This window comes from Copadichromis virginalis, linkage group LG23 (genome assembly GCF_057382275.1).
Source record: "Copadichromis virginalis isolate Kocher_CV1m ecotype Utaka linkage group LG23, C_Virginalis_male_GT1.1, whole genome shotgun sequence".
Lineage (NCBI taxonomy): Eukaryota > Metazoa > Chordata > Actinopteri > Cichliformes > Cichlidae > Copadichromis > Copadichromis virginalis.
Window position 1 is genome coordinate 3,835,218 of NC_140639.1, and position 26,981 is coordinate 3,862,198.

At 42.6% G+C, this 26,981-nt stretch overlaps 1 protein-coding gene across 5 annotated transcripts; it reads left to right on the forward strand.

Annotated features, from left to right (window-relative positions):
* Nucleotides 1-927: 927 nt before the first annotated feature.
* shdb (Src homology 2 domain containing transforming protein D, b) lies at nucleotides 928-26,981 on the forward strand. Of its 5 annotated transcripts, none has more exons than XM_085448017.1 (8): nucleotides 928-1,080; nucleotides 4,500-4,874; nucleotides 6,466-6,616; nucleotides 9,893-10,114; nucleotides 21,053-21,130; nucleotides 21,902-22,076; nucleotides 23,656-23,775; nucleotides 26,131-26,981. In XM_085448017.1, exons 2-8 carry the CDS (start codon nucleotides 4,545-4,547, stop codon nucleotides 26,315-26,317), a joined length of 1,263 nt encoding a protein of 420 aa, XP_085304143.1. In that variant the 5' UTR covers nucleotides 928-1,080; nucleotides 4,500-4,544; the 3' UTR covers nucleotides 26,318-26,981. The 5 variants fall into 5 exon arrangements, with proteins under 5 accessions (XP_085304143.1, XP_085304140.1, XP_085304144.1 ...); XM_085448014.1 differs by lacking the exon at nucleotides 928-1,080 and adding an exon at nucleotides 1,105-1,258; XM_085448016.1 differs by lacking the exon at nucleotides 928-1,080 and adding an exon at nucleotides 1,268-1,562.

The window sequence follows — 26,981 nt, forward strand, 5'->3', positions numbered from 1 at the left end:
GCAACTTTCAGTGCAGCCTATCAGTTTGAATACACCACACTGCATCGTGTAGAGGATTGCTATAATTCTCTGTTGGTTCTTATTTAAAAAGTAAAGTTAACATTTTAAACAGCTTTCATGTGAAAAGGGATGACAGCAGGATAATAGGAGCTATTTGTGTGTGCATGTGTGTGTGTGCAGGTACATGTGAATAATTGAGGGCTACCTGAGATCTCTGGTTACAGCTGCAGTCTGGAGACAGTCCTGCCTTCCTGCTGCTCAGTGACACCAAATCCCACTGCCCCCCATTACACATACACACAGAAAGCAACCTGGGACTGTATAAATGACTACATAACACAGTCCAGTTCAACACCTTAACATTCATTTAAAAACCAAATAACTTGAAGCAGCATATCAGACAGGTGTGCTCCTTTAAAACATACCCACCTGTAAAACTCAAGATGCCACACAACAGATGGCTCTTACCTCAATCTTTTTAAATTTTGCTTTCAGGCTTTTCATAACGGTTGGACAGCCTTTGTCTAAACAGGTGCACTGCAAAGTAAGAATAAAAAAAAAGAACTAAAGTTAAAATGCTAGTGTAATTCTCAGTGGGTCTTAAGGAGGGTTTGATTCATTTACCCATTACTCAGCTCTCAACAGTGGACCAGCCACAGGGTAAGTACTAAAATTTGGGGAGTACATAGGGAATGCACCACCAGGCTAGCATCAACACTAACGCAGTTCATGCAGACACACAATTACACAGCTGGAGAAACGTGCAGCCTACCCGTGGACGACCGTCTAGCTCCAGGTGAGGGTTTCATCTGTCCCACGAGCTCCTCGCGGCAAAATACTGAAGTCACTGCTGCCTGGCGGACAGCAAGAATGCGCCCGCCCTAATCGTAAATTAACCAATCAGCACTGCAGGAAACGCCGGATCAGCGTTTGATTGGAGATGATGGATGGCAACTTTGTTCTGTCGCGTGCAGCACAGCCAGCCAAAGGCAGACTTGTTCTAAAAGTTGTGGTTTCAAGACGCGTAGAGAAGCAGTGACGAGCACAGGCGTTTCATAGGGTGATGGTGACATTATCGAGGTATTACGTCATATATGATTTGTTGTTTTGTCGCTGTTTTCTGCGGGTAGTGGTAGCGGTGGGAAAGTTCCACAGTTTAGAAAATTTTAGCCAATCACAGAAAGTAAACCTCACCAATGGCAACACTGGAGGGCCCGACCCCGGAAGCAAACACCTTTATGTAATAAGAAAGAGTGAGGTGAGGGAAAATAGAATTTACCTTAATGTTACTGTATTACAGGTGCCACGTAAAGACTAGTGTGTGTTTTACTAGGCTGATTCGCTTTACTGCCTCTGCGGTTTATTTTTGTTTTTTTGTTTGCAGTTGCTCTGTTCTTTGTCATAACTGCAAGTAACTGACAAGTAAGTTAACTGTGGTTAAAGTGGGACACTGGTGTGCTCATGCTTATTAAAGAGCACATGGAATGCAATGCACACCAACCACCAAATGAGGGCAGTCGATGCAAGGCAGATGAAGCTATGGAAATCCGCTGCTTCTACAGGTCTGCTTTGCACCCCCCTCACTATCTCCTTTTGTCAAGGCAAACGCTTATGCTGACATTAAGATTAAACTCAAGGCTTTGATATATGTGTGCATCACTGTGTATGTGTGAAACCTGTAGTATGTTTGTGTTTGTCAAATTTCATAAATGATAGCACATTGAAGCCAAAATCTGAGTGAAGCTTGGAGTTCAGAGGAAATGTCACCTCTATATTTAGCCCGTTATAATGAGGCAGCCTTATTAATTCTATGAATAGAAAAATACAGAGCTTCTTTTTCTGTTATGTAACTGCGGTTATTTTGCATGGAAAAAACTGCAGTCACTATTTACCTGTCTGATTGTGTGCCTGTCAGTCTGACTGTCTCTGATTTCATGTCGGTGAGAGATCCAAATTTTCCATTTCAGTTTTTCTCCCCTCTGTGCTCTCCATGTGTCCTCCTCTTGCTCACTCTGACAGCTTGCATGTCTGTTCATCTCTGATTGTTCCATCTACTGCTTAGTCTCTGTCTTTGAGTTCTGGCTTTCACCCTGGTCGGGATGGAAATAAAAAATTAGATGTGTCCTCAATATGGTACTCGCTAGGGGGTTAGAGGAGGTGTTGGATTGAAGGGATTGTGCAGATGAAAAAAGGGGAAGGTGTGACTAAGGGGAGGGGGAAGAGAAGAGATATTACAGCTACAGTGAAAGATATGAGAGGAGATAAAAATTCAAAGGTGGAAAAGAAAGGGCAGGGGAAGAGATATCGGGAGCTAGTAAAGCTCCAGGAAATAATGACAACCAAAAGATGGCTTTTTTCCGTTGTCATCTGGGAGAAAAGATTGTAGGTAATTTGATAACATGATTTTGTGGGGACGGCATATTTTTGTTAATAAATATATGGATCTAATTCCTATAAGATAAAATCTTTAGCACAATGCCCATATGATAACGACTGATTCTCAGACTACTTAAACCTCACAATGAGACTTTGTTTTCAACTCTGGAAACTTTCTTTTCCCCAATAAGAATAATGGCAGGCATTTAGTGGCTAGTGAAATTGAATCCCTTCTTCACATTTACTGCTTCACTGCTATAATTGATTTAAATTGAGCTGCAGGGCCCACAAAGATTTGCATTCACACTAATAAAGTGCACTCAGATTTTTTTCAGAAACACCTGGAGCCATGTTTTTGATCTCTTGACCCTCTTTAGGTATGGAGCCAGTACTTGGTAAACACTGGTGGAGACAGACTCAGTAGGCACAATGGCGGAGATGTAAAAAGCTAGATGGGATAATGTTGATGGCTGTGCTGATAGTGTGGTGGGGGTGGATTCTAGCTTGCTGACCTCATCCTTTCTCTCTCACCCCTGGGAGAAAGTGAGCTCATAAAGAAAGAGGCATTTACGGTCTTTTAACAGACTTAGATGGTCCTTAACCGCTGTTGCACACAATCCAATTTTCCTGCCTGTGCAGTGGATGATGTGACGTTTGTGAGAGGATGAAACACATTCAGAGAGGTCAGTAAGGATTGAAAAGAGAAGATGAAACACAAACATCCTTAAGTTTTTCCTCAGAGTGGATGGGACTTGATGCCTTTTGGCATCTTGTTTGTGTGGTAGGGCTTTCTTTTGTTTGGTCCCTACAACCCTGATCATGTTGTCAACTGCGTGGGAAGCAGATGACATTTTCAGTACTATTAGTGCGTTTGAAGTTCCCAGTTGTTAAAGGCAAAATCATTTAACTTACCTAGACTGACGCTGAAACATTAAAATTGTCCAATGATGTCATGCGAATAAATAATGCACAAGTTTGGATGACATTCGTGCGAGGTGTTTTTTTGTTTTTTCTTTATTTCAGCTCCTAGATTCAGTTTTTGATTTGTGCTCCTCGTGCACCGCTTTAAGAGGATGCAGCTATTGTTGAAGCATGTGCGATGTGCAGATATTTCAATGAATGAACGGTCGGCTGACTGCGAAAGGGAGTAGGATGATATTCCACAGGGAATGAAGCACCTCCCCTTTAATCGCTCGGTTGAGTTTCTCTCGGAGCTGTAGTCGGTCTCGTCACTCGCGCATTTTCCGCCAGTCGTTGGAGGAACTCTGCTGGATTTCAGGGCTCTTGTGTTAGAAAGGATACTGTTTGTTTTGGTTTTTTTCTTGTGCTTTTGTGGAATAAAAAGTGGAAGTAGAAGGTTTTGACACTTGTCGGTGTCGTTTTGTTGTCATCGAGATGGAAAAACGCGGAATTAAGCATCCAAAGTGGCTGAAGGACTGAATTGGCTGGGTGAGTGAATGTGCTTTCGGAGCGCAGCGCTCTCTCTGGCGTTTAAATTCAGTGTTTTTGGTCATTGCTTTTGAGGGGAAGTTTAGGGAAATCCGCGTATCTTCGGCTTTCTGAAATAAGACTGGGTCAAAACTGAACTTATTAATTTGTGTTCCTCAAATTCCAAAAAGTGAAATCGTTAGAATTTAAAACAACTTATATTTATTTAACTCCTCGTCTATTTCTAATATTCTCTTCCACACTTTGCTTTTACTTTTGTATCACCGCGTTAGAGTCGCCTTTTATTGCTGGGGTGTGAAATGTAATTGCAGCCTTGGGCAAAGTCCAGATGCCAGACGTTATTGCTCCCTGCGTAAAACAAAAGGAGTGCGTAAAGCCCAGCTGTCGGTGTAGTTTAATGTCACACGAATGCATGTAAAAGCACCGAAATCGTGGCTCTGTGATCAGGGGGAGATAATCCTACACAAATATTGTTAGTGAAGCAGGACCTGTGGATTATTATCGTCGCGGGGTTTTTTTTTTATAATTGAAAGATTTAATTTTTAATCATTGACCTGTCACATTTAGAAAAGCACAAAATCTCACAAAGCAAATCCAGCACATAGCTCACAAAGCCTTACAAGAAAAAAAGGTAAAGCAATAACCCTTTATCTGTCCATGTCTATCTCCTCCAGCCTCCTGCTCTCCCTTCACCACACACTGGCATATTTGGAGTGGAAATGGCCAAGTGGTTAAAAGACTATCTGAGCTTTGGCAAGAAGGTGCCTCCACAGCCTCCAACACCAGACTACACAGAGAGCGAGATCCTCAAAGCCTATCGGCTCCAGAGAGACCTCGATTTTGAAGATCCCTATGAGGACTCAGAAAATAGATCCAGGGGAGAGTCTGGAACTTCTGAACCTGCAACACCTGTCTATGGGTCTCCCATGAAGTCATCCAGTGTGGACGTGAAGTCTCCTAAACACAGACTGATCAAAGTGGACTCACAGGAACTGGGACGCACCAAGATCCTACTTAGCACCATCTCTTTAGAGGATCAGCAAGAGCCCGTGAGTTTCTCTTTGTACCTATATAAGGAAAAATGTAGGCGATGACAAGCTTTTTATGTGGCCTATCTCTTGAGAACTAGAGGGATGACCGGAAGGCTAGCGAAGGAAAGAAACTCTCCCACTTCTCTCATCCCATTTTCATCATTGTGACAGTTTTATTGATCAGACTCCATAAGCAAGTGACTTTAATTTGTGTCTGAAATATGTGTTGTTTACATAAATCATGATATGTCCTATGCAACACATAATCTTTACTACCTTAGATTGAAGAAAGAATTATTGATGGCTTGAGCGGACCATTGAATCAGAGAGGGTCACAGTCCCCTGAGTTTATGTCCTATAAATAATAGATGTGGTTTGGTTTTGCAAGCTGAGAGAGACCTCCACATGAGCAGATGTTAGGAACCATATACTGTATGGTGATATGTCAAGGGCCATATTGGTGATATGTCAAGGGCCATATTGCATATTGTGCTGTAGAAAAGCTACTGAGAATTACAAAAAAAAGGCAGATGTTAACAGAACGACTGAAGAAAAAAATAAAAATCTTACAGCAGTATGGTGTACACATCAACTCGGCAACATATGTTGAATAAGTTATGGAATATTTCCGGCTTTTCATCACTGCAGTTAAATCTATGACTCCACTCATGGAAAATGCTACAAGTGCAAATGTCCTGAAGTGGCTTGAAGTAGCAGTCTTAACTGAAGTCAATAGCTCCCCTCTCTGCCCCACTCTTCTTCTGTTCTCATTAATTTCCCATGGTCTGTGGGAACATCCGCACTCTAATTAACATTGCAGATTCCTGTGCATTGATAGATAACCTGTTACAGAATCAACATGGGATTAGGATGTAATTTTACCAGGGCGTGTATGTGTTTATCTTGAAATTGGCCAGCAAGTCTCGCTACAGTGATTTCCTTTGTCAGAGAGTGACAGACAAAGAACATTGTGCGTGCGCATGGGTTTGTAGATGCATGTGCGACCATATGCTTTCCTATGTAGCTGTCACTGTGCCAGATTACAACTGTTTTCCTCCTGTGCTTGTAAGAAAGAACAAATGCCACCAACTGGACATTTCCCTCTTTAATCTCCTCTTCTCTACCTTCAGCCAAAAACTGGGTCGTGCTAAGATAGGATGATTTCTCACTGTGTTGTTTATTCATTTAATGTGACAAGAAAGATGCAGTATGTTTCCTTCAAGGGATTCAAGAGTTAACTGCCTTGATTAGCTGCTAAATATAGTATACACGGTAATGCCGTACATGTGTATTTGTTTGTGAGCAAACACCTATTTAGCATGCCATTGAGTGGGGATCTTTCTGTGCAGCACTCCTTACTTTTTTGGCATTAACATGGAGACTGTGATTCCCAATTATCCAAAAAACTCTTGTTTTCTAGGATTGGCTCGTTTGATGTGCAACTCCAGAAATGATGGATAAAAGTCCAACTAATTATAGCCTGTCGCTGGACTTCTAGCTCCTTTTGAAAATGTGACTCATTATACTGAGTCAGCATTTTCTTTCCAGAGGGTCAAGTTAAAGTTGTGTAAATCTTCTCTTTCATGAGGAAGTTTGTTTTGTCCTTTAGGTGGTGCCGTCCGCTCCGTTGGCTGGAGACACAGATTATTCGGACCCATTTGATGCTCGACTGAACCACCGACCAGACCCAGATCTTCGACCTGTTCCCTGTGAAAACAACGGCTATATGGAGCCCTATGAGGCCCAAAGGGTCATAACAGGTCAGGGGGCCCTTAACACCCTAATCTAACCAGTCCCAGTTTTGCCACAGGTTTTAATTTTTTTTCTCATCCTTGGCCTTTTTCATCTAAATGTCACCCTTTTTCCTGCAGCTTCAGAATACAACAGCTGGATGTGTTACTGATTTTAGCAGATGGCATTACGTCACCTTAATGGTATCTTCTCTTCATTAGCTCCTTGTACATTTTAGGTTCAGGTTACTTTATTTGTACCCAGAGGTAGATTTGGTCTGCAGTAGTACGTCATCCATCTTCACATGCACATTTTGAGTACAAGTACAGACATAATACAAAATACTAAGAAATAAATAATAATACCAAATTTGCACAACGTCATGTAGGACAGCCTGTAGGATGACTCGTTCATGTGAGTGATGGCTGCTTGAATAAAGCTTTGTTGTTTTGCACTTTGGTGCCAGAAACCTCGTCCAGAACGCAGAAACCTGCTATGAAAAATACAAATATAACTGAACCAGTGAACCACTGTAACTGTCTGTTGTACAGGGATGCTGGGTTCATCTGTGGCTTACTAAACATCCTGATTAGAAAGATTTTATGATAATTTTTAAAGTATTTCTTGGTCTGTTTCCAAGCTACACAGCCAAACCATTACCTCCATCGAGCTGCTTCTCAGCCCTCGGGTCATTCATAGTCAAGACTGTGCCCTCCAGCTTGGAGGCGCCCAAAGTATAAAGCTTGTGGAATAAGTGCCGTTTTACTTCCTGAAGCACATTTTTATAGACTTGTGAAGTTTTTATTCTTGCATGATTGTTTCTATAACATAATGTTGCTTTAACTTCCCCTTTTTTAAATTTTCTCTCATTTTTGTTACTCTTTCTCGTTCACATTGCTGCACTTTGCAAACACTGGTTTTAAAGTTGCTATAAAAGTAAAATTGTCATTCTTAATATACGCAGCTCTTACATGTAAATGCAAGTAACAAAATCACCGATATGTAATTTGTCAGCTCTCCCTTTACTGAACAAAACCAGAAGACCAATATAACAATCCTTTTCTCTGTAGTTCAGTATAAATATCGTATAATATGTTATTTAATTGCTACATTTATTCACCACCTTGAGCCTTGTAACAGACCATCCCAGAGTATTTTAGCAGCCAGCTGTGTCAGTTCTCAGCCTCACGAAAAGTCCCTTTAAAGAGTCTAGCCACGATACAGTCTTGAACCCCTCCCCACCTCTGTGATTATTTTCTCCCACATCGTCTAGCTCACATCTATCGTTTTCCATTTGTCTCTCCTTCTATAACATCTCTGTCTGCCCCTTTAGCCCCTCTCTCCCCCTCATCTGTCCTAGTCATTTAGTGTGAAAGCCTGCCCCCTCCTCTCTCTCCATTTCTCTATCTCACTTCATCTCAAGGGCTCTCCCCGGCCCTGAGGGGAGTCATTGGCTGTCACTCTAATCTGTCCGTTACCGAATTTTGTGCCCTGTCCTTTCTCCGCCGTCACTTGTGCTGCCCTTTTAGTCGTCACGTGAAATTCATAATATCATGGATAAGTGCATGGTGCATCCCTTCCTTCGCCTAAACCAAGAAATGCTGGAGAAATTGTTTTGTGGTTCAGCTGGATGGAGCTATTGGAGAGATTAGATGTGCAGTGGTGATGGCGCAGCATTTGGGAGGCCATTGTAAAATTTCTTTCACTGACATTGCATTGAGTCTGTCACTCCTGGGCTGTCTGTCTGCCTGCTTTTGTCTGTCCCTCTGTCTGTCTAAATCTGCTGTTTCCCGCTAAAGAACAGCAAAGCAGCAAAATCAGGTGCGCAATCAGAATTTTAATGATCTCACACAAAGACTGTCCTGAAAACGGTACTTTTTAGTAGTAAAGATCTTTAATGCTTACTCTTCTTAAGCAGCTTCGTCGTGATTCTTAAATTGTGCTCGTGGGGATAAAAGATTGGTCTCCCAACACGTCTGTATGCCTAAACACTCAGCAGACTTCCTGTCGTCATTCCCTTCTATCTCCAGTGTCTGTCACTCTGTCAAATTGCTGTTTTCTTACTCCCGCCACCCCACCCCCTGCTTGTGTTTTTCTCCATCGTGTTTTCTGTGAATTTATCATTTTATTTCCTTAATGTCGGTTTTTATCTCCCGACCTTCATCTTTTCCATCTCCAGGCTGCCACGGCACCACGGGTTCCCAGCGCAGGTAGAGCAGCATACAGCCCCGCTGTGCTTCTGTCTCAATGACTTAACATCAAACACTGACAGACCCCAATCCTCCCTCCGCCCTTCCTTGCCTTTCTCTCGCGTCCTCCTCTTGTTTCCTCATTGCTTCCCTTTCCCCTTCCTTTTCCTACGGCTCCACCACATCCTCTCCTCCTCTTTCCCTCGCTTCTCTGCCTTGCTCCTTCTCTTTCACGATTTGCCCTCCACCCTCATCTCCATTACCTCTGGGTCTTTCCCGAGGGGCCCACCACTTGGTCACCATGGTGATTACAAGACCGCCCAATAGCTGTATCTTGCTGTGTGAAGGTTAAAGTTTTTCTCTGCCTTTCGAAAGCAAACCTTTCCATCTACTCTTCCTTACAAAACAACCAGATGTGTGCACAGAAATGTCTGCTCTTCTATTTTTTCCTCTCATTTTCACTACTAACACTACTTTGTTTTTTTAAAGCGGGCACATTTCTGAGGTCTACATATAAAAAGCCATTGCTGATTGGTATTGCTGCAGCATAGAGGCTCTCACTGATGCATTTGGAAATCAGATTTTCACCTCTTGGTTGCATCAATAACCTTAAAGCCTTTTATCTCATGGCCACGTTTGACTCCACATAACAGTTGCAGGTGCCAAGTAGCATTTGTTGGTTGAAAACCCGCAGAGAAGGTAATGAAAATGTTAACAGGGAATTGCGGATGCTGTGTTGAGCTGTGCAAGATTGCTACTAGGATTCAGGTTGGACAAGAGGAGGGGTGGTGGGCTGTCTACTGTGTTGCTGCTCAGCATCTACCCCAAGGCATCATTAAGCCCCCCCATATGAGATTTTGAGCTCACAGCAAGCTGTGCAAACATAATTTGTCTCTTTCCCCTAATTCTAGTCGAGGCAGAGCTCAACAGGCTTCGTTTAAATTTTTTAGCTCAGAATAATATTAGCATAGGGGAACGTCATCTGTGTCAGATAATATTTTGTAATGTTATCTGTTTTCTTTCAGACTGGTTAAACGCGATGCAACAGACATATTTTTGCATGTATATGTTCGTGGCGATGTATGAACTTGTGTTCTTTTGGATCTGACGTGACAGAGCTGCAGCGTAACCCAGGAGGAGGACAGGCGCGTGGAGGGCTGCAGCTCTATGACACCCCCTATGAAGACATCCGAGGCCAGTGTCTGGGTTTGGTGTATGGAGAAGCTCAAGAAGAGGGCAAGGAGAGCAGCAGACTGCCGCAAGATGACGAGAGACCGGCTGATGAATATGACCAACCCTGGGAATGGAAAAAGGACAACATCTCTAAAGCTTTTGCAGGTAGTTAGAAAACTAACTGTAGTGCTTTTTTAAACCTTTGTCAATATTTTCCAGATTATAGGTTATTTAATGCATTTCCCACAAAATGTAACCAATGGAGACTCTGAACTGCGCTTTGTTTTATAGTTATACTGCCTAATTAGGTAGTAATTTATGAAGAAGCGGTGAATCACACCATTTCCCTTCAGTCAGTGTTAAGAGAAACAGATGAAAGTTTTCCTTTTTCACATGTCACACAAAACAGGACATGATTCACTTCAGAGGCGCTGCTCACTGCTGATAATGTCCTGTTTAATTTAAATGAGGCTGTTGCCTGGATAGAGCATGCAGGACGCATGATGCCCACTCACTCACTATTATTTTACTGGACAATTACACGTGTTATTCTCACACGGGGGCATTTGAACATTTGCATTCTCATCGGCACTCCATCAGGTAATATATATATAGAAAGGTTTGGGGTTGCAGTGAATGTGTGAAACTGCTTTAGTCAATGCAGTCTCACATAATAACAGGTTATTTGCAAAGAAAAGTGCCCACATATTGGCAGTTCTCTATTCTGTTAAAAGTACCTCGGAGTAAACCTGTGAATGCCTATCAGACGAGAGTTCTTGAAACCAGATGGTGTGATGTTAGTCTGATCCATGAGGCATGTTTAGTTTTTCAAATTTAGTTTTAGCTTTTTTAAAAAAAAAAAGAATCTGTAGAATATGTCAAGATGGTTAAAATCAGGATTCAAATGTTCTGTTTTTAAAGGTCAGAGCACTCCTAGGAGCACACAGACAACCCCTACTGCTGATACTACATGGCGAAATAATCGTCTAACTCTCTTGACCTTTAATATAGTTATTACACCCCCTCAACCCCACCCAGTCATTACATCTCCAACCTTTTTTCCCTGGAAATAGCGAGGGCTCTGACTTTCACTTTCATTTCAAATGACGAAAAGCCTCTCTTTTAATGTTTAAATGCTTTCTGGTGAATATTGATTTCTTGCTGTCACACATGTGGCTGACCGTGGACTTAATCTATGAAGTGATCATTAAAACCAATAATGGTTTCTTCTGTGTCCGTATGGGGGGAAAAGGAATAGTTGTCAAGAAGAGACGGATAAAGATCAACATTGTCATATTAGCTACAGTATGTCTTCAAAAATTGACATAGCGTGTCATTTTTCCCATTTGCTAAAGCTGTGTAGTTCATGTCTCACATCTCGTTATGTTCCATATAAGGAGTCAAGTTGGAGGGAAAGAATGAACTGGGAATGAAAGAGACTGAGGGGTAAAGCGAAACACAGTAGGACTGATAGATGATTTAGGAGTGGATCAGTGCAAGGCATTGCCAGGCCAAGCCAGTCTAATTGAGCTGCATCTCCAAGTCACCAAGGTCAAGGTGATGGGATAATAAATCAACTTGCCTTGTCCTCACTCCCCTCCAATACCACTCTCCTCCCTTCTCTTTCCCTGGTGTGTATGCCCACCACCCCATCCCCCTCTTCTCAGTTAATTACATGCCTACATGTGCGTGACTGATCTAGTGCTAATAGGAGAGTCATGGTCAGTACACCATTGTCAGACACATACACACTTTCACAATCATATCCATGCACACTGTGTTCATGCCCAAATCGCGCTACGCAGAGGAGCAATGAAAAGACACGGTAACCTATTTGAGAGTGATTTCAAAGAGGTGCATGGCAGTTCATTTAAAAGCTAATATCACTTTTCACCTACTTAGCATTTATTCCTGCTTTATCTGTCATTTACTTCCTCTTCAGCTTTTCTTCCTGTTGCCACATACACCGTGCACTCCTGCAGAGGAGCGCTTACAGCACCATTAGAGAACGCAGTGGAGGAAAACGCTTGTGCAGCTCGAGTCGTCTGACCCCTTGTTTTTTCCATTTGGAGTCAGCACTCTGAGCTGGCGTGCTGTCTGTCTGAGCACAGCAAAGCACTGAAGTGTAAACACACAAACAGTATTTTCCATTCTCACTTTAATCCATATTCCCAGGCCCTCTCAGCGTTGCTAGGCATGGCCCACTTGCAAGGATGGGGAGAGATGGGGAGGTCAGAGAAATAGAGGGATGTAAAGAAGGGGAAAAAATGACACGAGAACTAGGTAAGAGAGTAAGAAAGATCCAAAGAGAGATGAAAACGGAGAGAATGCTAGCTGGAGCGTAATAGGAAGGGACATCCAAGGTTATGGTATGTTTGGTGGCACCTCACTGGATGTTTTTTGGAGTCCCAGTGCCTCTGCGGGGAGGGGCGGTGAGGGGTATTAATGGTCGGGAGCTATGGCGAGGTGTGGAGGAAGGAGAGTCAGGGCCATTGTAGCGGGGTGCAATCAGTCATCCACTAACGCAGGCTCACACATACACAGCAGCCGTGACAGGGCTGTCCCCTCAGCCCTTCGTCCCTGCGGATGTGACATACTCACTCAGATAACCTGCTGAAGGGGGCAGCGGGGAGGGGGATGCTATCTGCCAGCATCCCTACATCATCACCCACTCACATGCACAAATATACACACACACATAAAATAGAGTTTCTACTAGGTTTCCCAGCTCTGATTATCACCATGCACCTAATTCAAGGGTGTTGCGTGCTGTTGGCACAGATGAGTGTGTGGCTGTGGGGGAGTTGGGAGGATTGCTGTTGCATATTGTGTGTGGATCTGTCTGCACTGCATTCATGCGAAAGCTTCTCTGATTGTGATTTTCACAGCTTATCCGTGGTTACATGTAATCACATGGATGAATATTGAACGCTGTAGCTGTATTTCATATATTATCAAAAATAAGCTTGCCTCCAAAGCATTGTACTTATTTTCCGTTGGTTGCCAGGTCCATATCAGCCAGTGCTGTGAGGTTGAGCCTGTCAGTGCCCGAGGAGTCGGACATGACAGGCCTCTCTCAGCCCAGTGGGTTTTAATTGCAACGTTAGAAAGCTGTCACTAGTTACTACCATCCAGCTCAAATTACAGCAGTCATTAATTCCTGGAAGTTAATAGACGGTCCAGCAGTGAGAGATTGGCCCTGCAGCCATTCAGCATTATTAGTGAGCTAATGAAAGGCACAGTCTTATTAGTTCTCCGATGGCCACACTTAATGAACAGATGAGTGGGCGTATAAGGTATTTCATGTTTTTGTATTTTATAGTCCACGACAATAGCTTTGAGCCATGTGATGCCAGTGATGGCTGTGTGAAGTCTGAAAGAGTGGGCACATGATGAGAGAGGCACAAATCAGCTGGAAATCTGGAAAAGGGAAGCTGAATGAATAACATTGCCACCCCTAGTGATTACTATTATGGTGCCATTGAGCAAAGCACTTATCCTCCACTTGTTCCTGTGCAGCTGCTCATTAGGCACCACCAAAGGACTGCACCTCCCCATACACAGAAGCTGCTCATTATGAATATTTTGCATCCTAAAAGCAAGGTGGTGGTGAATTCAGGGCTTATTTGGGTCTAGCTTCAGAATAAGTCTTGCAGCACAAAAATACATTAAAGTGAAATAGTTATGAATCTATAGTGCATTTTTCTTTTTAAATACAGTGCATTAAATATACATAAATTAGCTTATTTCAGGCTAAAAAGAAGGTGAAATTTCCACTTCTGTTGCAGTAGGGATTTTGCAGCCTGTGCAAGTATAGCACTGGTAAATGTACCATAGTTTAAAAACCCTGCATTGTGGCAAGGTATTACTCACCGGAGCAGCAGATTCATACTGGTGACTTTTATGTTTGACTTTTGATGGCTCTTCTTCCATTTCCATTGTGCAATTAGCATTTTTGGGTTTTTTTAGTCAAATGTTTTGATAACTAGGTGATTGCTGTGAATTTTGGTTTATACTTTCGCATTTCCCAAACTGTTTTGATGATTCGTTAACTTTTCATACATCATCAGGTCAGAATTTTGATATGCTTTGGTTTGTGTTTTATGTGCAGCGATGGATTACTCTAGCAGTATTATTTCTGTAAGCATGTTATCATGGTGCTGCTAGGATTTAGCTCTTAGTACTGATGCATTTAAAAAGTAGGTTGTGCTAGCGGAGAATTGCTTGATGAATGTAAAAACAAAGAATTACCAGATTTTTTTTCTTTTTTACCAGATTTTTGTTTCTGAGAAAAATGAGATCCACATATGAGGACATTCGTTTTAAATTTTGATAGAACATTGGCAGCATAATGTCCTCGTAAGTGGACATCAGGCCCTTATAGAGCAAAATTTAGTATTTTGGTCTAGACAACCCCAAATGTGATGCCCACATATTTGGACACCAGGGCCCTATTTCAGGAAGCCGGTTTAGAAAACTCAGAGTGAAAAACGATACTCAGGGTTGAGTAACCCCGAACTGTCCAACTCGGAATATTCGGTTTCAGAAAGGCTGATAACAATTAGTTCAATCAACGTGGAGTTGCTTTAACCCCAAGTTAAACGCGCGCACGAGGATACATAAAGCCCTGATTAGTGGAGCACAGATTAAGCGAGTCACCATGGAGACGGAGGGAAAGAAGGCGCGGTCAATGTATTTTACAGCGCTTGAGGCCGAAATTCTGATGGCAGTATAGGGCTTTGGAGCGTGATGTCACGGGGGTGGGCGATAACATGCAAATTTTGCGGGACAAAAGTAACACAGCCTCAGCTACAAAAGAAAGGGAGCATGCATGGCAAAACATTGCCGACAGAGTCAATGCGTGAGTGTTAATTTAAACACTGATCTAGGGATTTCCACCCATTTAACACGTTATTTTATTATATTTTATTTTATTTTTTATTTCATACATTTTATTTTGTGATGTGATTTGAGCGCAGGTGCAACCCAACAGGCCCCAAACGTTCCTGGCAGCAAGTAAAAATGAAATATAAAAATATAGTCCAAACAGGTAAGGTGTAATTGTATTATGAGCCATAGTGCTTGGTCTGTTTGTCCGATGTAAATCAATTGCAGTTAGAGGCTACATTAATTTTCTTTCTGTAAGCACTTATTGAAATTATCTGAGCACATTACAAGTACATATTTGCTTACTCTGTATGCTCAAATGTGACCCGTTATAGCCAACAGAAAAAAAGCGGAGGCCTGAAAAACAGGTGGGGGTCCTCCTCCACCACCACTCACAGAGGCTGAGCAGTTGGCTTCCACATTTGTGATAATGTTGGCAGCATCACATATGATCTTCACAGTGCAGAGAACACAAATTAGCATCCATTACTATGATGAAATAATTTGTTAGTTTGAAATGCTACAGGGAACTATGTACCTGTACATTAATGCTGTGGAAAGACTTCCTGTTCACATAGTCTCCTTCATTTACTGAAGGAGCAATGATTGGAATGCGAGTGCCATCTGTACAGCCAATCACGCCTGGGAACCGTGAGAATAAATGTAGCATTTAAGTAGTAGTTCAAATATCACCACATCATGAATTAAGTTTTGTTCATCCTGATACCTGCAATTTTGTGGCATCCCTCTTTGATAAATCTTGTGGGTCTGTGACCGGGGAACACCACAAACGAGTACAGGAGACGTTTCAGTGCAACTGTAACATTCCTGACTGCCCGACAGACGGTAGCCTTGGAAACGTGCTCAGCGTCACCAATATTGTACAGAAAGCTCCCGTTTGCAAAGAAACGGAGTGCAGTACAAAGAATATGTAATGGACTGAGCGCATGTCCGCGATGTGTCACATGAGCAATATTAGGCCTGAGGATGTTATCCAAATAACTTATTGATTGTGCTGAGAAACGGTAACGTTCACACAGAAAATCATCAGGTAATGATAAAATGTCCATACGCGCTCTGATCACTCTCTCCCGGCGGAGAGCTCTGCGGAGAATTTGGGCTTCAAGATCTACTGGCTCTTCAAGGAAGGGACACGCCATGTCTGACACTTCCTACTGTCAGGTTTCCGACAAAGAGGCGGGGACAGTCAGGGTTAGTTGTAGTAAACCTGCTAGGGGGCAGGTTAGCTTCACGGAGTGTGTCGTCATAGTGACTCACTCAGGCTTCAGCTGAACTCGCTTTGTGAAACCGAAAAACCAGAGTTTTCGTTAACTCAGGGTATACTTAGTCAGACTTTGCACTAAACCGGCTTCCTGAAATAGGGCCCAGGTCCTAGGAGGTTAAAGATAAAGACAACAGTGTGCGTGATTCTAGCTGAATATTTAATTATTCTTCTTGGCAGAAATGGAAGAGTTCATTTAAATTGGCTGGTTTCCTGGTACGGACCATGCTTTGAAAAATAATCCACAATTTTTTAATAGGGTTCAGGTTGGGGCTTTGGGAAGGTCTGTCTGGATTGTTTATGTTAGCCTACTTTATTCATTAAAAAATGTTTGTTTGGTATCATTTTACTATTGGAACACACAGTTATGTCCAAGCCCCAGAATATGATGGTACCACCACCATGCATGATTGTTGTTATAGTGCTTTTAGGTTTGAAAGCTTCTACTTTACTACTGCAAACATTTTGTTATTGTAGACAAATAGCTCTGTTTTTTTCTCATTTAATCATAAAACTTTCCTCCAGAAGGCTTTTGGCTTGAATATGTGAGTAGCTGCAAATTTAAGTTAAGCTAGGGGGTGTCCGTCTTAGGGCAGGGCCTTTTTCTTGGTCAGTACTTTCTCAGTCCATGGTGATGTGCAACAGACGTCAGTGTGGACAGTGACCGCCGGTGTTCCAACACTTTCCAGTTCATCAGGGTTGAACCTTGGTGGTTTCTGGTGTGTTGCTAAACATCCTAACCGATCCTAGAAATCTCATCTTAAAATTTTCCTTCTTAGATCTTCACTGAGTTCCTTGAACTTTGCCATTGTTCTGAGCATTGGCCAATCCAATGAGCCCTCACAAGCATATCCTGCTTAAGAGAAACTACCAGTTGTAGTCAATGATGATGTTATTAATGATGTTAATAAGCCATGGCCTTGTCAAGGTAAACCTTGTAGAACGAGTATAACTTGTTAACAGATTTAAGTGATTGTGTTTGTGTATATTTGAGCCTGTATGTATACTTTTGAACATGTGTGGATTAGGAAAAGAATTAGCTCAAACCTGTGCATCCAGTCCTCGTTTTTCAAATGTAAATGTGTATGAAAACTTTTGATCACAGCTGTATGACCTTTTATCTGCAGGCAATTGCTTTGCAGGTTGTCCAAGAAAATATACAGATGAATAGTTCAAATCCTTCTCTTAACTAAATGGCACCGTAAGCCAGATGCTGAAGGGCGGTTTAAAGTGTTCATGATTACCAAAGTAGATGCTTTTTTGTGCAAAGCTTGCAAAGACACCATGACAAATGGGGTGTGCGTATAGGCTTTATCTTGATGCATGTACTCTGACAAGGCAAGGTTCCCAGGGCTACCCTGAACATGCGCGTGTGTGTCTGCATGTTTGTTTGTGTGTGTGTCTATACAGTAACCTGTGTGTGTGTTTGTGTGTGTGTGTGTGAGGGGAAAAAAGGAAACAGCAAATGAGATTTCCATTTCTGGATTGATGCTGCTCTCTGTATCTCTAAGCAGGCCCTGGGGGCATCTGACCAGTCTCTTCATCAATTTACTCACACAATAGACTCTGCCCGCCTTCCGTCTTTCCCTTTTCCCTCCTTCAGCCTAAACCTTGACTGGCATTAATGAAAAGACATTTCTTTTGTGTCTCTTCTTCACTGGCCTGTACGAGAGATAACAGAAGTAGAGTAGGGCAAGAAAAGAGACGATCAAGGTAGCCTGAAAAGAAAGACAATGTCCCAGTTAAAGGGGGAAACGGGTGAAGGAGTAGTGATGAAGAAGGAGGAATGCTCAGCATGGAGAAAAAAAAGACGGAGAGCACTATAAATCCAGAGGGACATGGATATAATGTAGGTCTGTAAAATGAAGAAAGAAACGATGGGTAAGGAGTTGTTATAGAAAGGGAACTTGTTTGAATATACATTTTTCTGGTATAAGGTGATAATTATAAATCTTACTGGCGTCTTTGTGTCCAGCAGAAGGTCTTTGTGTGTAGAGACACGCTGTGATGCCAGAGGTATTTGGAAAAACAGCTGTCTTCATTACTGGACCTAATGATGCTGTTATATTGTCTTTGTCTGCTCTCCCTTAATTATGAGGACACAGAAAACAGCTGGTGCACTTGAAAAGTTACTTATCCATCACATGAGGAGATGTGTCCTCTGTGCAACACGCAGAGTCAAACCTACTCTCATTTCCCTCCCCCTCAGATCATTTCTGGTAATTGTCAGCAGGTATTTTCGGCAACAGGAGATCTTGGCAGGCCACAAATGGCTGTTACCTGCTTCATTATCTGGGTTAAAAATGGATAAAAAAACACTCTTTTTTTTGCATAGACATTATTTACTTTACAAATGAAAAAGATTGCCTTTGTTTATTGATGTGGGCGCCCATTTGTCTGTAAACCATTATTCTCATTGTTTTGTATCGATGAACTTTCTGTGGATGACAGACCCACAGGTTCCATTAGGAGTGAATGGAAAACAGATGTTCCCTGGTAGTAAATCAGTGACATGCTGTGAGTGTGTGAATTTGAATAAGTGTGTGTGTGTCTGTGTGTGTGTGCTTGCTTGGGATTCAGTCTTTTGTTATTAAATGGAGGAGCTCTGTGGTTTGTGCTGTAATGCTTCTGCTCAGTCTTTTCCAGAAGAGAAATGCATTTGGATCGCAAAGATAACCTGTTTTTTTCTTTTGTTTCTTTAAACTAAAAAAAACTTAAAAAAAAGATGTCCATCAAAGCTCTTGTATTACAGCCCTTCAATAAATTAAGTGAGTCTCATATCGTGTCCTCATGAAGTGTTTGATGCTCTACCACAAAATACCACCTTTGATATACGGGTGCAGCCCTCCCTGTTACAGATGGGCTGTTGTAGTCTTTGTAGCATGTGTGCAAAGGTCACAGCACAAGTTACACAGTCACAAAATCTGTCTTCTGTCTGACAGTTTCAGTTACTTTCTGAGCAGTTATTATTTAATACGTGAATGTAACCTGATATTTAAGGAGCAGTAAGGGTTCCCAGACTGTTGTTGCTGCTGATTCAGTCGCTTTATTTTTCCCCCAGTACTTTTCACGCCCTACATAAATAATGCCGCCGCCCCCCCCCCCCCCCCCCCCCCCCCCAGCATCTTACTTGTCTGGTGTTTGTATTTGTCTGACTACGAATATTTCGCCAGTTTTTGAAGGTTTCGTACTCTCAGGCTTGTTCTTGGTGATAATCAAGGCTAGTGCAGTAACATGAGGTGTCTAAATAGAAGTTGTGCGATCAATAAATAAATTAAGTAAAACACCTTGAAACCAGTGTGTTGTTAAAAATATTCAGTCGGATTCAGTTAAAGATGAGTCGTTTTTCTATTAAAGCAAAAATCTACAAATGATGTGAGACGGGATAAACAGCTGAACCACTTCAGTCTTTCAAGAATTATTTAATTTTTAAGTCAGTTTTTTGATGAGCGAGCGCAATTAAGATTCAAGAATACCAGACAAACAATAGGAGTAAAAATGAGGAAGCTTGATGGACTTTTCTCCTCCTGTAACACGCCACTAGCTGAGGTTATCTCTAACTCAGATGGCTGAGCACATTTTTGATCTCTAATAAATTGTCTCAGCTGTCTCCAATTTCTCTTTCTCTCTTCTTGTTACCCTTCACTTGCTTTTGTGTGCTTCTGATGTTAAACCTTCCTCTCGTTCCACACATCCCTCTCAGTTTTACTTGAGAATTAGAGGTGTGAAATGTGATGTGGAGGTGAGCTGACAGGCAGCAGAGTGTTGCAGTGGCAGCGTTTTCGGGGTTTCAGGTTAAATGTGTGCGTGTGGACCTGTGTTTGCGTGCGTGTCTCCCATTGAGGGGTGCCAGGCCACACTTTAATCCTGGCTTGAGCGGAGGTGCGGCCCGCTCCAGATGGGGCCATTGTACTGCGCCATGCATCAATAATTCACCGAGAGCCAGAGAAAGTGGCGGAGTATGTCTGCCTGTTCAATAATTAACCAGGGAGGGAGAGAGGCATGTATGTACAGCCCGGGTCTCTTTCCAAACGCCCATTCAAATGGCCTTTGATGTCGTGGGCCTAGGGGGTCTTTGGATTTGTCGGCTCATTAAGATGTCACCCCTCTTTCCCTTTTATTTGTTTTGTAATCCGTTTTTGCGGTGAGCAGGAGCTGAATGCACAGTGTGAAGCTGGAAAGATGCATAATGTACGTGTGTCTCCTTGTGTGTCTGTGTGTGTAAGGCTGCGGTAATGACTGTTACATTAGATGGTCGCCTGCCATGGTATATAATGAGCTATTTTCAGATCTGCCTCGGAGTGCACCTTCAGTAGCTTTTTCGCTGTAGGTACGACGGTAAATGGAGCATGTTTCGTCCCCACGCGTCACAGTTTCTCTGTCACGCTGCGCTGTGGGTTGTCTTGCATATGAAATCCTTGTTTTCATTACATCTAATGCTAAGGGACAGTTTCTTAAGATGAACTTATAGAGATAAATAACCCACGCCTGACATCTCCTGCTCTCTCTGTTTCATTTTCTTTGCTTTCTTTAGTCTTCTCTTCCACAATAAATTACTTTAAATATTGGCTGTGAAACACTACGCTATGTTTGTTCACGTGTGTGGAGAAAGAGGAGAGAGAAGGTACAGTATATCACTTCTCCCCTTCTGCCTAGGTTTAGTTAACTGCGCTGAATGGCACTACATATCTCTCATTTGACACGTCTTCTCTCCTACTCTCAGCTTCCTCTTTCTTTTCTTTCTTTTTTTCTTTGTCACGTCAACTTCTCACTTCTCTTCACTCTAAAATCTTGCACCCAAGTTCACTTTCACTCCTTAATCATCACCATTTTCCTCACTTGTCTGTTTTTTCATGCTTAACTTTGCTTAAACCCATCTGTTGTTTTCTCACTCCTTTTTCTCTTGCCTCCTCCCTGCTCCCGCCTTTTATTAGAAATGAGGGAGTTGGCGGAGTTGCCTTGGCCTGCCCCTGTGGGTCAGCTGGAGGAGGAGCACCCCACCAAAGAACAAGGTGACCTCTCACCCTGAACACCAACAGCCCCCTTCCCCTACTTTCCTTCTTCAACCCAAGCACTGAAACATGCAGTCGCCCTGACCTATATGACCCAAGCTGTTGTCCTGCATCTGCTCTGCCTCCACTCTGAGCCACCAGCGGCCTGCATCTGCAGCACCTGCGTCTGTCCCTGCCTGTTGTAACTGTTGGATGTGGTGTTGGGGGATGTAAGCACTCCCTTCTTACCGCATTCCCCTCGTGCATCAACCATGCATGAAAAGCTCCCCATAAACGAGGATGTCGGCTGTGTTCATGTCAGGGTACTTAGTAGTGCTGTGGTGCACTTAATGTTTAATTACAAGTTCACTAGGTTCAATTTCACAAAATTCAGGCAGAAAAGGGGTAAATAACACTTCAGTCTCTGTAATTTGCTCCAAAGTAGTATTGGTACAGTCAACATCGAGTAATCTGCATTGTCTACTGCAAACAAAGACATGTGCGAGAAGGAAGCAGAGAAGACGCTAAATTCCTGCATCCCGCTGCCCCCCTAATCTTACAAACCCACCGATCGTGGTAATTGTGATAATACTGCTGATAGTTTTGTCACTGTTGGACCCCGACGTGCTGTCCTGTAGTGTGACCCACCCATGAGGCCTATGCCGCATGCGCAGCTTTGCAGTAGCCCGATGTCTGATGTTTACCCTAGTCTGGCTGAGAGGCTTAATCCCTTTTGATAATATTGCTGTGTAAATAACATGACTCACTCTTTCTGTCCCCGCCTGCCAACAGTGCAGTTTGATAATACAGAGTGGGATCGCTCCTCATCGCCAACAGAGCGGTTGCGTCCCCTGGGGCCCAGATCCAGTCCGCTGGCGGGAGGGGGAATGAAGTTTCGAATGCCCCACGAAGGCCTCACAATGGTGGGGGAGAGAGTGGACCCTACTCTGCCTCTGGAAAAGCAGGTGTATGTATGCTGTCTTTTTTGAAACCCATAGAAAGTCAGCATCATCAGTTTCTGTTTATCAGTATGGGCCATACTAGTCAGGTTTTAATCAGATTAAGAGGCCTGCATGCTCTGATGTTCAGTTACTTCTGACAGGAAATGACTGAGTGCCCTAGATGCTGTCACTTCATTTACATTCACTGTAACACAGGATAAAGACATTTCTACAGGCATCAAACTGTACGGGCAATGCAGTGAATGATTCAGTGTTCAAACACAGATCACTCCAAGTACATTGAAGAGTTGGATGTTCAGATGTAGAATCAAACCAGGTGCTTCATAACGCAGATTCATGTGTTGTAAATTAACAAGAAAAGTCTACAAACATATATGCTTTGCTGCTATGCGCATACCTAAGGCATCCCTATAAAAGTGGTTTTGAAATTGGGGGATTGTAGGTCCCACGAAAAAAATAAAATAAAAAAAGCCAAAGCTTGTCTGATTGCACTGCTTTGATCTATTAAGGGCTTGGGCACATTAAAGTGAAACGATTATGTGTTTCGGCTAAGCAGCACTCATCAGACCTTACAGGACTGAGTAAGGTTAGAACGAGAACTAATTAAGTCAGAACATTAAAAACACACATTTACTTTAGTCTTAATTTCAGACATCATTGGTGTAATTTATGTGCTGTTTCTGCGCACATTAAGGGTCGTTTTACTAATGAAATCCAAGCACACGCACCCCTTAAGCACAGATACACATTCAAACACACATGCAACACTCTGGGTTGCTCTCACAAGCCTGAACCTTTGTACACATTCACATGAGGATGGTGTTGATTATTACGCTCCATTACTCCCTGATGATCTCTTAGAGGCTGTTTTGAGCTTTGTGGTTTCCTCCGCGAGAAAACAGCATCTCTGTCAGTCTGTAACATACAGCACCCCTTGCTCAGACATCTCCTAATAAAAGCTCATCGTTATAGAAATGGATATTGCAATATCCTTTTTTTTTGTAGCCCCCCCCCCCTTTTAATGACACTCCAAAGATTCTTTGCACTTTGCACTATCAGTCTGTCCAACGCTTATGTTCACACTGAAGGTTTTCAGCAGTGAGTGATGCACTGCAATAAAATTCTGTCTGGACATTCATGCTAGCCAAGAGAAAGAACTGATGGGTTTGGCATTTGCAGTTTTAAGTGCTCAGCTGTTGGATGAATTGCAGCGAACTTTGCTTCAGATATCTGTGTCCCACTGAGGATGGATTTAATTTGTGTGATCCCACAACCTGCTAGCAGGCATCCTGGCTTGTTGACATTTTAGAGCTAGGAAAGTAAAATGTGTGGTGCTCTGAGTTTGTCATCATTACATTTTTTGTAATAATAAAAAAAAAAAATGAAGAAAGAAGGAAAAACTTTACTCTCGGGTCCACATTGTACCAAAGACTGCTGCTGCACGTACCGGGGTCAATCTTACAATATATTTTTATAACACATGTCAACATCTGTTCCCAAAGGTGTAAAACTGACCCTTTTTTTGTTTATTGGTTTTGGCTTTTTTCCCCTCATGCCTTGTCATGTCTTTATGCGTTTGCTCAGATGGTACCACGGCTCGCTGTCACGTTCGGAAGCAGAGTCGCTGCTTACACTGTGTAAAGAGTGTAGCTACTTGGTGAGGAACAGTCAGGCCAACCGCTCGGACTACTCCCTCTCTCTTCGGTAAGAAACACACGCATGCATGCACACGCAACAACAGGCAGCATAACACCTGAGCACCCTTTCAGATGAACAGCTATACAGTTTAATTGCATCTTTCTCTTTTTTTCTTGCCAAGTGTGGTAGGAGGAGTGTGTGGAAAGTATGTGTGTGTCACCACCTGAGCTACTGATATTATATTGCAGTCTCCCACACCGCTCCATCTGTCTCTCCCCCTTCTCTCCCCCTCCCTTCCCTTTACCATCACCTCCACTTAAGATCACTGCCACACTGATTCTCCTCCCGATACTCATTTGCAGGGCACAATACTGCTTATCTGGTCAAATCTCTCCCTTGTAATTACTAGCATGATCCATTGTCCTGGCCTCACCACCATTCTCCCATCAGCGGTCTGTCCTCACACCAACCTTGGGTTCTCTCTGTGGCCTTCCTTCACGGCCCCAGCGGGCCTTCTAAGTGGTAATCAGCCAGGTAGAGCACACTTCAGTGCACACATCATCCTCCACATAATCACTAATGAATATGAATTACCTTCTGTGGGACACACAAGAAGGAAATTAGGCAGAGAGAGGAGAGAGGGGAGAGGGAGGCACAGTGTGTCACCGTGTTGTGCTGACATATAAACAAGCTCATGCATTACTCATTTACATGAGAAGATGGATGTGACACACACACGCACATTTTTCTCCAGCAACAAGGTCAGTACTGGTAATGGTTCAACAGCTGGAAAATGTGCAGGAGAAGTCATATATCCAGAAACTCTTTGAACCATAAAGAAGCTGGCCTTCACTGAAGTCAACCTTCAGGGTCCAGCTAAAGCAATATGATCCTGAGATCTACTGACATACATCACTAAAAGACACCAAAAAGACAAGCAACCTGATGAATACAAAAAAAGCTTTGTTAAGAAGAACTGACTTTAAAGATTAAAAAAAAAAAAGATAAAGTGCTTTCAGATGCCACCTTATTCCCAAAAGGGTTACCACAATGGATGAATCTGCATGTTTGATTTTACAGAGATTTATAACTTGTTGTTGTGACCCCCAGAGTCTGGTTTTTTTTTCTCCTAATACTAATTTGAACCCTTAAAATCTGTAAAAGCCCAACTCAGGTATGTGTATCTTCATAATCCTTTGGGTTTTACCATCTAGTGCAGTGGTTTAACTAAACTGGCTGATCTTGTGCCAGTACCATAGCTAGAAAAGGTAGACTAAGCTACTGAAATAAGACTAAACTATTGAAATAAGGGAGAAAACTGTCCTTCTATGAAGATGTATCAGTTTAATCTTTATCAGGGTGTTTTGGCTGATTGGTAGGCTTTTTTTTTTTTAATTTAATACCAACAATAGAACCTTCAGAAAGATTCTTTGTGTAATAACAAGCAGTACTACCTACATTTGATCAAAAAATGCATTATCTGTATGTTTTGGGGTGGGTTTATTTTCGGCCATTGCTCTTATCTGTCCTTGGAAAATGTGAACCCCACCTACGCTATTCTAAGATTACACAGAAATGTGAACAATAGAAGCAGTGACTGATTAAGGATGTTTTAATGGAGACAGGAGGAAGCCGTGTCAAAGTGAGTCAGCACTGAAGTAGGCAGGCCTGCTAGGTTTAAACCAACATGTAATATGCACAAGAACTGGTAGGTTGTAATCTACCATTTAGTACAAAGAATCCCCAAACATACAGGACTGGATGGAAACACGCTGTCAACTCTGAGCTCTGACATGATGAAGCGTCTGGCTCTGGTGCTCAGGAAACCAGTGGGACGTTACATACTGCCGGTTGTTTGGCTGTTTATAGTTGCAGTGAGTGCTTTTGGTTTCACTGCTCTTCAAAATTTAATTTGGTTTACTTGAACAATGATAATTATGGTGACCGGTTTCAGCCCTTGTCTTTCCCTCCGCTTCTATAATTAGACATACATCATGGCTGGCTGGCTGGCTCTTAAAGGGGAAGTCCTGTCGCGCTGCACCGATTTTAAAGGGGAGGTGTGGTCCTGTGAGCGGAACCACTTTCACAGTCTGGAGCATTCATCTTTCTCGCTCTCCCTCTGACTTTGTGTTTCTCTACCATGTGTTAAAACACCGCTTATCCATCCATCATAATGTCACTTCCTTCCTAATTTGTGACATGGTGTTAAATGTTGGTTAAAATTGTGTCCTCAAAGCGAAAGAAAAAAAGGCGTGAGCATAAATCTGGCCTGTCACTTTCACCGTCATTACGTGACAAAATGTGTGGAAGCCTGAATGGTGTTTTATGTGCCCTACATTTAATGTCATCCCTCTTCTTTTTTTTGCTCTTTCTCCTTTTTATGTCCGTCCTCAATCTACGGTTCTGCTTTCACTCTCACAGGAGCTGTCAAGGTTTCATGCACATGAAGTTCACCCAGTGTAAAGATGGCAAGTACGTGCTGGGACAGAACAGCCCGCCCTTTGACACCATCCCAGAGCTCATCCACTTTTACACCACACACAAACTCCCGATCAGAGGCGCTGAGCACCTGTCCTTGCTATTCCCAGTGCTGGTGCAGACACTCTGACCGCCCTGGAGCGCCCTTTCAGTGATCAGACACTTCAAACATGAATGTTTGACTGGATCTACCCAGTGGAGTGAAAGCGTTCTCCTCTATTTTGACTGGAAGACTTTTGATGATTCAACACATGAGGAGCTTATCTTACCTACCACTGCTGTGTACCCGTGCCAAGCTGAAACATCTTGGGGACTGATTCACGTGAAATGCAGTACCTGAACTTGAGGCACCTTTTCTCTCTCATCCAAACGAGGCTGACTTAAGGACAAAAAAAACGTTCATTTCATTGCATTTCTTTCCAGTGGATGTTTGCAGAGCTCCGAAGAGGAGAAAGTGTGTATTCTGAATGTACCGAAGACCAGCAGGAGACTGAGATTAAATTATTGCTGTTCCACATTAACACCTCATCGACACTGGTAAAATATTGCTGTTGTTAGGTGAAAACCTTGCTGCCATTGTGCTGATTTTTCATATTTCTGCTAGAATCAGTCAGTTGAGTTTTACTGTATCAGATTAGATTCCTTCTTCATCCTCAGGCTTGGGAAACCCTTTTGTAAACATTGAAAAATCCATGTTGCAAGTATGCTATTTTCAAGTGTAAAAGGTTTTTACCAGCAGCAGTTATATTCCAAAAGCTTTTCTACATAAAGTCTTGCTTATTTCCATCCAGTCA